The 15,001-nt window shown below is 47.9% G+C and overlaps 1 protein-coding gene across 1 annotated transcript; it reads right to left on the minus strand.

Moving 5' to 3' along the window:
• Positions 1–2,995: 2,995 nt before the first annotated feature.
• On the minus strand, positions 2,996–14,918 carry BUB1 (BUB1 mitotic checkpoint serine/threonine kinase). Its single transcript, XM_063391334.1, has 25 exons — positions 14,885–14,918; positions 14,612–14,671; positions 14,359–14,503; positions 13,846–14,042; positions 13,309–13,349; positions 12,951–13,045; positions 12,601–12,647; positions 12,307–12,497; positions 11,982–12,130; positions 11,252–11,589; positions 10,507–10,556; positions 9,878–10,018; positions 9,029–9,121; positions 8,615–8,705; positions 8,159–8,231; positions 7,467–7,647; positions 6,895–6,973; positions 6,272–6,492; positions 5,710–5,850; positions 5,037–5,152; positions 4,256–4,417; positions 3,976–4,133; positions 3,717–3,894; positions 3,447–3,553; positions 2,996–3,279 (listed from the first exon to the last, which is right to left on the minus strand). Exons 1-25 carry the CDS (start codon positions 14,899–14,901, stop codon positions 3,084–3,086), a joined length of 3,267 nt encoding a protein of 1,088 aa, XP_063247404.1. The 5' UTR covers positions 14,902–14,918; the 3' UTR covers positions 2,996–3,083.
• Positions 14,919–15,001: the final 83 nt, after the last annotated feature.

Raw genomic sequence — 15,001 nt, forward strand, 5'->3', positions numbered from 1 at the left:
GGACACTCTGGAGGCACCAGGGCTGCCAAGACTTGGGACCAGACAGCAGAGGTGTAGTGTTTTCTTCTCCTGGGTCATTTTGGTTTCTGCGTGGGCAGCTCACGTGAGCAGAAAGGGGATGGGGAACAGCCTGGCCTTTCCAACACCCAGCCTTTAGCTGGGCCTTCTCCTCCTGCCCTCAGGTTTTTGGAGAGCCAGGACAGGCACCAAATGCATTTTCCCACAGTGAATCACAGCTCCAGTCTCCTGGAACAAATCCATTTTGACTTTATCCTCGTTCCTCTTGTCTTGAGCCCTCGCAGAGGAATTTGCACCGAATCCAGTCTCAAAGGTCCTTCATTTTTGGCACTGTGGGCACATATTGAGAGAGGGGGAGTTGAAACCTGCCCCTCAACACTGCCTCAAGCCCTGCAGCATCTATCCCCAGCTCCCTGAGAATGCCTCATCTCAGCCCTCCTACACGCCCACTGGCATCCCTTTGGAAGGAACTTTCCCATGTCCCACATGAAGATGAGGAGGGAGAAAGGAGAGGGATGGAGGAGGATGGGGGGGATCCCATGCTGCTGCAGCACTCCAGCAGTGGCATCTCCCACCCAGTCTTCCCCCTATGCCATCAAAAGAATCACCTAGGCTGGAAAAGTCCTCCCAGATCATGGAGTCTAGTTCAATCCCAGCAGGTTGTCCCTGCTGCTGGGAAGTGGGCAGTGAGGAGGTTGGAGCAAAGGAGATGGGGCCTAGCTGGAGGGAACAGACTCCTCACAGTGCCATAAAACCCCCCAGGGAAAACCTCCCCGCCCAGCAGGTGCTCACCAAACCCATTCTGACCCGAACAAAGCACCAACGGAAAAAAATGACACCTTGTTCTCCTTCTCCTCCAACCATCATGATAAATGTTACTTCACTCATGCTGCCAGATAAAATCAGGTTTGAGCCTCAAGCATGAGGCTTTGTCTCAGTCAGGCTTGGAGCCTGACCTTTGCTGTACTCCCGATTTCAAACACCAACCCAAAATCAAACCCTTTGTCATCAGCGTGGGGGTGCTTGAACAGCAAAGGTTGGGTAGATAAAGGAACAGGTGGGTTTTGTTAAATAGATGCTTATTTTAGTTAAAGAAACCCCCAAACCCTCTCTGGGGGTGTCACTACTCTCTCTCCACACATCCACAGCAGCGACTGACATGGTGATGAATCAAGCAACGAGAATGGTCCCATTGTCCACCCGAATGGTCCCTGGGCTGGGCAGAGGGTACCACTTGGATTCCCTGCAGCCACCAGTGAATTTGAGATCTGTTAATGTATATTTAAATTTATTGTTCCTAATGGGGCAAGTGACATCGCCCGTGGGTGACCCCAAGGAAGGGCTGCTTCATTAGTGTGTGCCTGACTAATTACTGAGGTGGCTGCAGCTTTCAACAACCTCACACTTTATCCTTGTTAATGCCTTCAAAGCCATAAGTAGGAAATTTGGTCAGGAATTGCAGGGAGATGGCAGCAGAAAGGTGAGTGGTGATGGGCCACCACCAGCAAGGGATGGAGAAGCTTGGAGAGAGCCCCAGACCCCGGGGGGGGCCCCGGCTCAATGGCAGAGGGTGAAAAATGAGTAAAGCTGGGTTTTCTGCAGAAGAAAAGGCAGAGCCACCCACCCACGCGCCAGGAAATCTCTCCTCTCCGTGTGGGTGGTGGAGGCCCCAAGATGAGTTATCTCTAAAGGGCGACTCTGGGGATACCTCGAGATCTTGAGCGGCGTTGAGCCGGCGCGTGCCGGGGAGGAAATATCACCCTGCCAGCTGGGCCCCGGGCTTCACTCCTGATTTTTGAAACAGCTTAGTGTAAATCAAGTACAACAGCAGAACCTCCACCCCACATCATTACTCCACTGATCCATTTTTACCCCTCATAGGGTAGTTTTAACCCTTCTCCTCCTTGCTTTGCATGGGATGATGGTGGGACAGGGGCAGGAGCAGGAGGCTGTTTTTAAGGGTGTTTAATGTAAAACAGCAGCATTTTTTAAGGGCAAAGCTGCAGCTAAAAGCTCCATAATGCTCATAATGCTCTGAAAAGTGCTTCTCCACATGTCCCTCTGCATTATATGAGGAACTAAAAACATATAATTTACAATATAGATCTGAAAACTTAAGCCTGTCAGAAATTTTGGCCTGGCTGGAGGACAGTTGGCTTCGGCCCAGCTCATAAAAAAAATGCAACTAAGGGGAGAAAGGGAACAAAAAAGCCACCCCAGCATCCAATGTTTATATTTCCACCAGCTCCAAGGTGGCTGATCTGCCTGCTGGTGCAACTGACACCAGCTGAGTCAGGAACTAGCTGCTTCGGGTCAAAGCTTTTCCATGTGCCACGGGAAGCAGGCTGCTTCCAAGGGGAAGGAACCAAGAAGTTCTGCCATCAGGGCAGGGAGAGGAGCCCCAGCTGCAGGGAGAACAGAAAACCCTAGGAGAACCAATACATCCCAGCATCCCAGCTCTTCCTGACTATCCCAGGCTGTACCAGGCGCTCACTGTGGCTTTCCAGATGAACAATTTAAGTGGAGGAAAAACACCCCTGAAACACGCAGAAGGAGGGAGAATAGGAAAGGCTGTTGTCTCCCTCCTGTGGGGAGATGCGAAAATCAAATTAATGCCCTCTCCTCCCTCGAGGGGGTTATGCTGCTAAAATATTCCTTTTTAAAGAAACACTTTTTTGCCCCCCACGTTCTGCCATTACAGGCAAACGAGAGACATTTGTCTTCTGGGTCCCCCTGAGCTTGAATAATGGTGTAGGGAGAGGTAAGAACGGGAGGTGCCAAGAGTGGGTTCAATCCTGTCCAGCTTAAATCTGACCTGCAAACCTCCATTTCCTCCATCCTGGAAATTTCTGAGGAGAGGTAGGGCAGGAAGACCCCAATCCAAGCACACCCATTGCCTCCCAAACCAATTAACAACTCGATTTAGCATATTACCCCCCCTAAAAAAGCACAGAAAGATGCTGAAGTCAACCCCAAACCGGTTTATTATTTAAAACCAAGTTATTACAAAAAGATTCCACATCCATAAAACCCCCAAATCCTTGGAAACTGTGCAAACTCAACCCTTATTTCCGTGAGCGTTTGTGCTCGATGAGCAACACAACGAGTCTGTTCCGAAGGAACTTGATTTCCTTCGCATAGGACCTGCAAAATAAATCCTTGAGCTTCTGGCGCAGGACTCCGAGGGAAGGCAGGTTGTGGCAGCTGGGAATATTCAGCAAGCTCTCAAAGAACTCCTTCCACAGCTCAGCATTGGGAAGCCTGCAAAAAGGGACAAAAAAGCACTAAATCCAGCTGCTAAGATACTGATTTTTACTCTGTTCCCAGTTAGAACAGCTGTGACAGAACCCGACCTCAGAGCGGTGTGGTACTAACATGGGTTTCTAGGAAATTTAGGCAAAGATTTGGGGAATATTTTGGACACCCACCTTCTGAAGGTTCCCTCAGGCTTCCAGACCCCATTGTCGTCCTTGAGGCGCATGTATGTCCCAAAGAGCATGCAGTACACGGTGGCCGCGATGCCGAAGTAGTCTGTCTAAACCAAAACCACACCAGTTTTGTGTAAAAAACACACCCAGAGCACTAACAATGAGCTGAAAACACCCCATGGAGGGGGAGAGGCCATGCAAGAGGCTACAACTCCAGTAGTCTAATTGTTTGGTGTGCAGGAAGCTCTGAGATTCCAGGCTGCCCCTTACCTGGTAGTTCCATGGTTTGTTTGTCAGCATTTCCACGCACTGGAATCCAGATGTTTCACACCTGGCAGTGAAGGCTGTTCCCTCAGGGAAGAGCTTCATGTCGATGCTCTGGCCCAGGTCAATGAGGGTCAGGCCATGGCAGAGCCCATCAATGTCACATGTGTCATTGTCCAGGAACCTTCAACCAGGACAAGAAACAACAGCCTCAGTGTCTCCAGGCTCCCATATGGTAACATCTGGTGACAACAGAGACACTTGCCTCTCTCCCAGGATGAAATTGTCAGGTTTGATGTCCCCGTGGATGATTTTGCAGCTGTGCAACTCCTCCATCATGTGAAGGATTTTGACAGCAAAGTAGATGACAAGGGCTTGGGGCATCACTTTCTCTGGGAGCTTCTTGTAAATGTTGATGGCATTCTGGAAGCCAGGGACACACAGGATGGATTAAGGAACAACATATTCCCAAAGAAAGTAAATTAAGTGGAGGAAACGCTCCGAAAGAGCGGAGACGCTCCAGAGCAGAAACTGGTGGCACTCACGAGCAGCGTTCCGTAGTTGTGGAGCTCCCCCACCAGAATGCTGCCGTTGGGGAAGAAATGGGCAGAATAGAAGTGGATGTAGAGGTGGCGCACGCTGGGGCTCAGCCTCTCCAGCAGCTGGGTTGCAATGTAGAACTCCCAAGGGTTGGCAGGTTTCTGGACCTGGAAGAAAGAAGGGGATTTCCTATGAAAATCTGGGAGCAGTAAAAGCTGAAGTTCCTCTCAGGTTGGGTTTTGTTGTTGGTTTTTAACGGCAGATCAGGCATTTTCCCTCTTGAACTCATCCCAGAATGGTTTGGTTTGGGAGGGAATTGAAAGATAATCCAGTTCCATCTTCCATCCTCCGCCATAGGACACTTTCCACTATCCCACCATCCTGACCTCGGACACTTCCAGGGATCCAGGGGCAGCCACAGCTTCTCTGGGCAACATGTGCCAGGGCCTCCCCACCCTCACAATAATTAACCTCAGCTGATAAACTCCATGATTAATCCTTTCAAATCAAGACTTCAATCCCATGCCAGCAATTCCGCACACTCCTTGTGAATCCCTGATGCTCCAAAAAAAAGCATAAATCACCTTCCTGTCCTGAAAAAGTTTCACTTCAAGGGTTAAAGAAGGGCTGTAGTTTTTCCTGAAGGACTAAATGTCAGAAGATCCACTAAAAGGTCTCAGAGGCAGATATGATGAGGAAAGGCCAAGGAGTGTGTGAATCCACCCAGTGGGAGGGTCAGACTTCAGAATTATTGCAGGAGAGCTGCTGTGGCCCAACACCACTGACCTTGAATATCACTTTCTGATTATTCCGAGGGTTACTGGCATCCAGGATGGAAGCTTGATAGACTTGGGCAAAAGCTCCTTCTCCAACCAAGCAGTCCACATGGAATGAGCTGGAACCTTTAAAAGATTAACATTACATCCTGCTTGCCAACTCCGCAGAAGAAAAACAGGAGAAAAAAGAGAAAAGCAGCAGCCCATACGAATTATTTAATCCTAGATCAAGTCTTTCCCTATAAATCTCTTCCTGCTAGGAATAGGAGACAGCAGGAGTGCCGGATGTGCCACACACTTGACCCCAGCGTTTCTATTTTTGCTTGACCCCCTGGAAGCAGTCAAATTCCAAAGGGCATACCCTGAAAAGTAAATAGTAATGTTTAAGTCCCACAAGGATGTTGTAATCCCCGTCCTACAGCTTTTGTTGACATGGGCCCGCTGCTGTTCCACACAAAGCTGGAGAACTGTGGCCCAGTTTACAGGAGAACAGGGAAAAATGCCTCATTAAAGGCTCATGCTACAAAACAAACCAACCAACCCCAGGCTAATTCCCAACCTGATGCTGCAATCATCTGCAGATACACACACAAGGAAGCTGAATTCCCACATACTTCCGAAAAGTCTTTCTAGAAAAAGCTTAAAGAAATGCTTGGCAATGATAAGTTCGAAGGAGCTCTTACCCAGTGAGAGTTCAGCCTTCAGGTTGATGAATGGAAGAGGAGATTTCCACTCAAAGTAGCTGGCGTAGGTGTGGAGCGGTTTTGGAAGCTCTGACAAGAATTTGCCAATCAATTCCTTGTCCCAAGGATTCTCAATAAGGACTTCATGGGAAAAAGAGAAGTGTTTAAGCCCTGGGTGCCGTTCCAAGGAGGTAACACCAGCTTGGGTTTGAATGAGCATCACTAATTTAAAGAAAATAATAAACCAAAAACCCCAGGAGGGATAAGGATATGTGAAGCATTCCTTGATTTTGACACTCCAGCTTTTGCACCTGCCCAGAAATCCAGAGTTTTGCAAAGTGTTTGAGCCTCAGTGAGCCCAGAACCTGTCAGGATTCAAAGTATTCCTGCACTCTGGAGTATCCACGGCAATGTGCATTCCAGGTACAACCCACACTCATCCCTCCACACATCTCTCGCAGGTGAGCAGTGACCTCCTCGCAGGATTCATGGACTTGCTCCCTCCAGTGCACAAAGCACTGCCCTTGGAATCCAGGGAAGAAAACCAGGGAATGCTGTGTACCTGCAGGTCTCCCGCTCCAGGTTCTGTCCTGTCCATCTCCACACAGCTTTTCCTGGGAAGTTCTATCCACCCCAAGAGAGGAGGAATGTCCAGTTCTGCTTTGAGCTGTCTGCTCATGCAGTTGTTGAGAAGCAGCTACAGCAATTCCCCGGACTGCAGTCCCTCGTTTCAGGATGTTACCATGCAGCCCTCTCTGTTCTGGGACATGTTCAAGAACAGGGCTATGGATTTAAGAAAAATATTATTAATTATGTTATAATAGTATTATATTATTAACCTTCTGCCTTGGTGGTTTGGCACCTTCAGGGAGCAAAAATGTGTCAAATGCCACTGTGGCAAACAGGGAGGCAAATAAAATGGAATTTTCTTAGGAAAATTAGATTTGGTCAAGTCACTTTACCCATTCCCTACTAATTCTCCAGTTCACCAAGAGAAGAAAACAGTCGTTTTTTTGGCCAGTTAGTTTTTCATTTCAACGGGGCAAAACTTACATCTTGGAAGGATTTTTGGGCCATGGTCACCAAACCCAGGTCCATTTACCCCCAGAGTGCTGGGATGAGTGTTGGGCAGAGCCAGACTGATACAGTGGAAAACCTTGGAACACTTACATTGGAGCAGCATACCTTAACTTCTTGGGCTTTGGCTGCTTGTGTAGCTCTCCAGAGAATTCCAAATCCATTTGGGGTAAATTTTCCTTACAGGCTGAACAAAAGGAGCAAGAATAAGAACAAATCAATGTTTATTTCCCCAAAAGCAGGAATAATTGGAATATTTCTTACCCAGCAGCTCTGAAAGCTGCTGCCACAAAAACTGGAATTCAACAAAGCCTCATTTCAAATAACCAAGTTAAAATAACAGCTGGATTTCTCCAAGGAGCAGATTCCAAGATTTAAAAGGGGCAGAGCAGCATAAAGGTGCTCCCAGATGGGATTCAGCCCATGTTTGGATATTCCCAACCCCTTGAAATGGTTCACAGCAGCAGCTGGACACACAAGGCCTCTCTTGTCCCTCACCACCTCCTCTCTCCTCTTATCCCAGTTAAAAATCCTCGGAGAGCTGATGAGCTGCTGTTCCACAGGGAATGTGGACTTGGAAGTGGCAGCAGTGGGAGCCACACCTGGATGGGATTTGGGCAGAAATGGAGTCATGAGGCACCAAATTCAATGTTTTCCACCCAAAATATTCCTTATTTTACCTCTGTCCTCCAAAGGGGGCTGGGAAGGAGCTGCCAGGTAATTAAAGGGTGTGGACATGAGCTGGGCAGCTCGGGCAAAATCCCTGGTGTTGTCTGGACTGGGAGCCAGGGCTTTGTTGCTGCAGGGGCCATTCCACACTGTGTAATCATCCCGCAGGAATTCTGTGGTCCCTGTTTCTTCCTAGGCAGGAAAAAAAATCAAGATTTAAAATTAAACCTTCAGAATTATCCTGAAATATAAACAAAATCCCATGTTTCCATCATTTTAGACTAGGTCTGAATGTTGGTAATAGTCAAAGCCACAGCAAAATGCCAGATCACCAGAAATAGCCATAGAGCCTGGAAAAGCCAATCCCATGGGAAGGGGGTCTCTTCTATCCAAGTTTTATCCACCTCCTTGGCTATGGAAGCTGTGAGGTGGCTGCTGGAAGATGAAATGTCTCCTCTCCTGAACTGATGCCACTTCCACACATTTGAGAGGTGGAATTCTCCATCAGTTTTATGTCAACCAACAATCAGAAAAGCTCATCCTGTTGGCAGGAAATGGGAAAAGGTATCCAGCCTTTAGCTAGGCATCATTCCTAGGAATATTATGGGATTAGGATAGAGCAGAGGTGAATCCACCCACTCCGGTAACCCTCTTAAGTGTATAAGCCACTTCCAAGGCCAGTCCCTCCAGGATCACCACTCACTTCTGCTGCACAGTCGGTCAACTTTTCTCCAAAAGTTCTGGGCTCTTCTGGTTTGTTCTTGTGCTGTGGGATCCTGAAAAATGATTCAAAAAGTATAGAACAGCTTTTCCCAAGGAGCTTTCCCAGGCACACTGGTCACAACAAAGGTTAGTTTGTTGTAACTTGAATTTTTAATTTTATTTTAAGAGCCCCATTTGCAGCAACTCAGAGAAGCTGCAGCAGCTCAAGTTATCCCCAAATTCTCCACAGAATGAAGCCTCCCAAGCACTGTCCAAACAGGTGAGTTGTGCAATCCCAGAGCATCAATTCCTGCTTTTCTCATGCCATTCTAGGCAGCTACCATCAGTTGTATCCAAGCCAGTGCTGGCACATGACAGCAAAGTCCCATGGAATGGGATCAATTTTTTCCATGACTTTTAAGGAACTGAGCTCAGCTGCTCCTTTTTCCCTCCTTACCTGCTGTTTTCCTTTTCCTCCTCATCCTCAAAGATGGCAAATGCAGGAGTAACAGGGACAACAATGTTAGTTTTCAAACATCCACCTGGCTCTGAAAATAAAAGATAACCCACTGTTATCTTCACCCAACAAAGATTATTTACACAGCCACATTCTCCTCCCTCTATAGGCATGTGATGCTCAGGGCTCCATCCAGCTGCACCTGCAGAATTCCCACTCCAATCACCTTTCCTACAAACTCTTGGAAAGATTTTTCCAGCTCAACCCCAGATGCGAAATCTCTCTCTGCTCACTCTTGTAAAGCCCCTGGGTTTCAGACTGGCTCCACTCTTACAGCAAGGACTGGTGGGAGGTGTCAGTGGGAAATAAAGGATGGAATTGCATGGACTGGGAAAATAAAAGAGCACACACAACCTTTTCTGCAAAAGGCTTCAAATTGTTCCTCACTGTCTTCCAGGGCAGATGGCTCAGGCAAGAAGGGTGTTTGGAACATATCCATGAGAACGCCTAAGAAAGAATAAAAATAATAAAGGAATAACACTCCCAGAGAAAGAAATTTTCAGAGATTCTTCCATTGTGTAGTAGTCAAATCAAATGCCAATTAACTCTAACAGCCTTAAATGCCAATTAATAATATTGTTATAATTTATCAGCAGTCAATAACCAATTATTCCTCCCTCTTACATTTAAACACCTCAGACAACTGAACAGACACCGCAAGGGCCAATTTGGCCAACAAACACTTGGTCGTGGCCCTGTTTACTTCCTATCCAAGGGGAGATTCCAAGTTTACTAAGAGAGCAAATTCTCCTTTAATTTCTCAGATTTTTGAAAAACTTAGATATTTGTAGGACTAATGAATGCCAAAGACTTTTTGGGTTTATTATGTCATTTTTATTCAGCTCAGCATCAAGCAGAGCTGACTGTGAACTTCCAAATTAATGTGGTTTAGGTCTTCACCTCCCAAACAGTATTCCCTAAAAAAAGCAGCTCAGACAACACACTCCCAAAGAAGCCTGGCAGTGATTTATCCAAGAATTGATGGGAATGTGGCTGCTGGGATGTTGTTAAAATATCAGTTTCTGGTGAGAAGTTTTGGGTCACTCAGACAATCCCCACAGACAATTAATGATTTAATGTTATTTTCCTCTTTGAATGATGCACATGCCCATCCCTGAACAGCTCCCTTGGCTAGAAAAGGCTCCACTAACATTTCCAGGGGAGATCCCACTGACTCCAGGGGAAGTTCATTCCAGACCTTACCCAAGGCTTCCTTCGTGTGGACCGTGGGTGATGGCTGCACCTTGAAGGGCGTTGTCGTCCCCATTGCTCCTCCCAGCGAGGTGTTGGGGGTGGCCTGGGAAGCATTTCCACAAGCAAAGGAGGAATTCCCTGCTCTGGAGGCTGGAAAACACAATGCCAAGATCATTCCTGAAGGAGCCTAGGATTGTTTATGAGCATTCCAGCAAAACATTTGTGAGGGAAGTAAACAAAAGGAGCAGCAGCGACACAGAATGTGGGGAGAGATTTTGGCTTGTTCAGAGATTTGTGTGGCAGGAAGGCTGCCCTGGAGGGCAAGAGGGGACAGCTGGGCGACTTCCAAGGAATTTATCTGCAATTCCCAGGAATGCTCTAACGCAACACAGAAAGTGAAGCAGGGAGCCAGCGAGGACAAACAGTGATTCCCAACCATGCTCCAAAAGGAACAGCTCAGAACATAGGAACAGGGACTGAATCCACGTTCCATGGAAAGGATAGAGAGACATGCAGGGATGAGTTTGGGAAGTCAAGAAGCTTTGCCAGGGTTGATACTGGTGTCCACACGCAGTTAATGATTCCCAGCTGAGAACAGCCACACCAATGGCATCAGTCTCCATCCAAAGGTTCCTTACCTTCCTTCACATCCACAGGAGTTAATCCAGTGGATCCCTTGTTAGGGTACCTTCAGAAGAAAGAGTCACATCATTACCATGGAATAAAAGCTATTTAGATCCCTATTTAGATCCCATTTAAATCCTTATCTCAATGAAGTGAGAGGTCCTTTAATAAAGATCACCCTGGAAAATTTCTCCTATAGCTGCCAATAACCTGGGAGGGAACAGAGTCTTTTAAAAAGGTTAAAATGCATTAAAAGCTCTCCTTGGACACAGTTTGCCTCCAAGGAGTTCCAGAATATGAGAGAATTACTGTTCCCACCTTGGCCAAGTCCACTGAGCCACCCTTGCTTTGCCAGCCTGGGTTTCTCCCTCTGTGCCCGCCCTGCCACCACCCCCACCCCCCCTCCCCAGTTTGTGGCCAAGTCCCATAGCAAAAGTGCAGGAGAGAAATACTAGCACTTTTTATCTTTCTCTGGAGACCTTGGAGTGGGATCTGCAGGAGCAAAGCATTTCCTGGGGTTTATTCCAGGCATGCCAGGGCCAGCCAGGCATTACACATCAAATTTCCTCTTACTGCAATTAAACCACAAGATAGAAGGAATTAAAGTGGACATGAGGAACAAGTTTGATCTGAGTTTAATAAATAGTGGTTTCAGGTCACTTCTTTTTTTCCAGAAGGGGAAGAAAAGCTTATTTTTAGCTAATTCTCAGTGTGGACCCATACGATACAACTGCAGAGGAGGAGCCTGTTCACACTCACAGTTCTCCTGTACTCCGAGGCAGAGCCGAGTCGGGGCGAGCCCATTCCTGAGCTGGAGCAGCACTGAAGGGAGGGTGCAGCAAACTGTTCTGGAGCTCCCCAAGCTCTGCCCGAGCTCCAGCTGGGTCCTTCTCCTCCGGTGCTTCCCAGGGGGAGGCGGCTGGGATGTGGCTGCTGAGGAGCTTTGCTGGCTGCAGGGTGGGAGCGGTTGCTGGTGGTGCCTGGAATTGGGGCTGCTCAGGCACCAGAGCTTGGGATTTTGGCATATCCAACTCCAGAGCAGGTGCCATCCAGTTCCCTGGGATGTGAGATGTGCTGGGCCTTCCAGATGGGGGCACCTTTAGGGATAAGAAATGTTCTGTGACACACAAATTCCCCCCAGATGCAGCCATCCCCATTTTCTCTACCAGCTCCCCATGATCAGAATGTAACAGAACCTGTAGGTTCCCCCACAAGTACAGCCATTCCCATTTTTCCTGTTATTTCCACATGCCCAGAACCCAAGAGAACTTCTAGATGCATATCAAACTAAACTGTGGAGAAGCAAAACCACACTTTGGGGTGAAACCTTTAAAATCTGGGTGTTGCAAGTTGTGCCATATTTCCACACTGGTATTGCAGCCTCAACCTCCAGATTGGGTTAACAACCAACTCTGGCTCCTACAGCATGGCTGGATTTTGTGGGATAAGCCCAGGTAGAGCAGTCGTGTCCATCCCAAAAGCCACTCACCACCCTCTGGTTTGGCTCAGCTGCTGGTTCCAGTCTCGTTTCCTCCAGGCTTCTGGAGAGCTGGGTGAGCTGGTCCAGCTTCTCCTGCAGGGCTTGCAGTTCCAGGACTGCCGACTCCTTTTTCCTCATAGAGTCTTTCTTCTCCTCCTCTACGGATTAAGCAATGATATTAAGTGAATATATATGGCCTATTTGATGTGCTGATGGCTCACTTTGCTTCCTCTCTCCTCAGAGACACCACTAGTGTGGCATTGGAAAGAGGAGCCCAAGGGATGAGTTTAACCAAGAAACCAAGCCATTTGGAGAGCTGGAAAAAGGGGGATACCCAGTGCCTGCTGCCTCCTGAGGAGCTCATATTTCCTGAAGTATCTCTTGGCCCTCAGCTCTTCAAAGGACAGCTCAGAGCCCTTGCACAGGAGCAGGTTCTTGTCGTACATCGGGACCTGCTCCCATCCCGTGGCACCTGACAGCGGCTTTGGCACAACCTCGGACTTGGAGATGTAGGTCACATAGTTCCTGGGAGGGAAAGGGAGGAAAGGGGCAGGGTTGGGAGATTTATCCCAGGAGAGAGCTACTTTTTCCCACAGTGGGACTTTAAAAGGACCACCCAACCACTTACACTTCTTTTCCAGCAGCACAGGATTGAGAATCAGCAGTATCCAGACCCTAAAGCAGGGAAATAAAGCACCAAAAAATTAAATTCAATTAAAATAGCACAACTGGCATAGAATCCACTGCTAATATTATTCCTGTGATTCTGGGAATGTGTCAGGCCACTGAGTATGTCCCAGTGCTTCCCAGATAAGACATTCCTATGGAGATGTGATGGTTGCTGCAGGAAAACAGCAGCAGAATAATCTCAGTATCAGTTTTGAGATACACCAGATACACTCACTCTACCCTTATTCAGCCAAGCTCACCAACCTAAACTCTATGTGAAACACCTTTGTCAAATAACTCATAATTTACCTGATTTTTGCAGGGATTAGGACTTGAAACACCTTTTGGAGGAGCCATTTGATTTGCAGCATGAGAAGTCTGAAGTGGTTTTACAAAAGCAGCATCTGGGACAGAAAATATAATGTAAGTATTTTCTACTCATTAATGAGTAAAAATTGTTTGCTCCTTTGTGGATTTTTATTAACGTCAAACACTGGAAAATTAGTAACTTGTTTTCAATACACTGCCCTGAAGAATTTTTCACATAAAGAGGGAAAATAAAGTGGTTTCTACAGGGAATTTGTTTTCTTCAGTGACAAAACTCACTCACTGAGGTAAAAAATTCATTTAGTGGAGGTACAGATCAAGCAGGACTCCTTATCCTCACCTTGCAATGGAGGATTCTGAGGATCATAACTCTGCAGGGAGCTAAAATGCAAAAAAACCCCTCAATTATTACCATGAAATCACCCATCCCTCAACCCTTTCCCACATCCCAGCAATCTTGGAATTGCTTGTACGATCATGCCATGAAATGTAACACTGAAAAGCCTGATTTTTACTGTATATGGACATCTTTACAGCCGTAAAACTTAAAAAAGCCTTCAAGAGGCAGCAGGAGAACAGAATTGGGTGTTTGTTTTAAATTACATTTTGCTTTTGGTTTTTTGCATTTAGCTTTCAAGAATTAAATGCTTAACCCCAAGACTCAGCTCAAGAATTTGCTTCAATTTGGGATATTTTTTTAAATATACAACCAAAAGCACCAATTAAATATTCAACAGCAAAGAAACACTATTAAGTTCAAACCTCCCTTTACAAAAAATAAGCACACAGGAAAAGAACAATCAATCACATGCTACCCGTGGTTAATTATGAGCACTGTGAATCCTGAGTAAATGAGTAGAAGTGGCCCCAGAGTTACCAGAGGAGCTGCTGCAGGTTCTCCCGAGGCTGTGCCTGGTCGAGGAGCCCTTTCTGGAGCACAGCTCCTGCTCCCTGCACGTTGCCTTCCTTCAGCAGCAGCTGAGCCCAGGCCAGGTAGAAATCCGAGGTCTTGGCTCCGATTCCCTGCCCGTGCAGGTACTCGAAGTACTGGCAAGGGGAAGAGATGAACTCTGCCTGCACGACATAAATGCACAAAGCCATCAGCACTTCCAAAATCATCCAAGGGTGTTGAAGACAGAATAAAAAATATTAGATTTTTTTTGTTATCATCATAAGAATGTATAATTTTCTAAGGATAAGAAGCTAAGGCAAATCTTTCCAAGCTAAACAGCTTAAAAAACACACTTTTGCTTTTCTCTTATCCACCTGTTCTGCAGAGAATCAGAATTCCTGAGGCCTCCTGCTCCTCCCAAAGCTCTTTGCAGTCCCAGAACTGCCGCGCGAGTAACTTAGAATAATTTAATTCCCAGAAAACCGCAGCTGTACCCACCAGCTTGACGCAGTAGCTCACAAACCGTGGGTCCTGATGGTACCTCTTGTCGCCCACGAACACCTTCACCACCTCCTCCAGGAGCCCGGGCCAGCAGGTCTGCTTCTCTTGGAGAGGGAGACATCCCTCTGCCCACCGCAGGTACCTGGAACCATTCCAGAGTCAGCTCCGACCCAGGGAAGGGGCAGCTCCTGGGCACGGATGGGGCAACACCGGGCCAGGGACGGGGCACCCCGTACCAGGTGAGGCTCACCTGTCCCACGGCTCCAGAGGGTCGGGCCCTCGGTAATTCCGTATCTGAGCTTCGTAATTCCTGCTGAGAAAAAGTCGGGATCATGGAGGGTGCGAAGCACCTGGGGCGTGATCACGGCACCCACACAGCTCCGGTGGCAGGGGCAGCCCCGCTCTGCGGCTCCCCGACCCCCGCTCTGCCCCGACCCCCGCTCTGCCCCGACCCCCGCTCTGCCCCGACCCCCGCTCTGCCCCGACCCCCGCTCTGCCCCGACCCCCGCTCTGCCCCGCTCACCGCCCGGGCCCGTCCATGCCCGCCCTTCCCAACAGCTCCCGCTGATTCAAACTGACCGCGCGCGGCCCCTCCCCGCCTCCCCATTGGCCAGCCCTCAGCCCTCCCCGCCTCCCCATT

This window comes from Prinia subflava, chromosome 2, assembly GCF_021018805.1.
Source record: "Prinia subflava isolate CZ2003 ecotype Zambia chromosome 2, Cam_Psub_1.2, whole genome shotgun sequence".
In the NCBI taxonomy this organism is placed as follows: domain Eukaryota; kingdom Metazoa; phylum Chordata; class Aves; order Passeriformes; family Cisticolidae; genus Prinia; species Prinia subflava.

Excerpts from the sequence above, each read along its gene's own strand:
- BUB1 (XM_063391334.1), bottom strand. Across the intron at positions 14,504-14,611 it reads CCTCTGGAGCCGTGGGACAG|GTACCTGCGGTGGGCAGAGG; the intron begins GTGAGCCTCACC and ends GAATGGTTCCAG. Across the intron at positions 11,590-11,981 it reads CTGAGCCAAACCAGAGGGTG|GTGCCCCCATCTGGAAGGCC; the intron begins GTGAGTGGCTTT and ends TTATCCCTAAAG.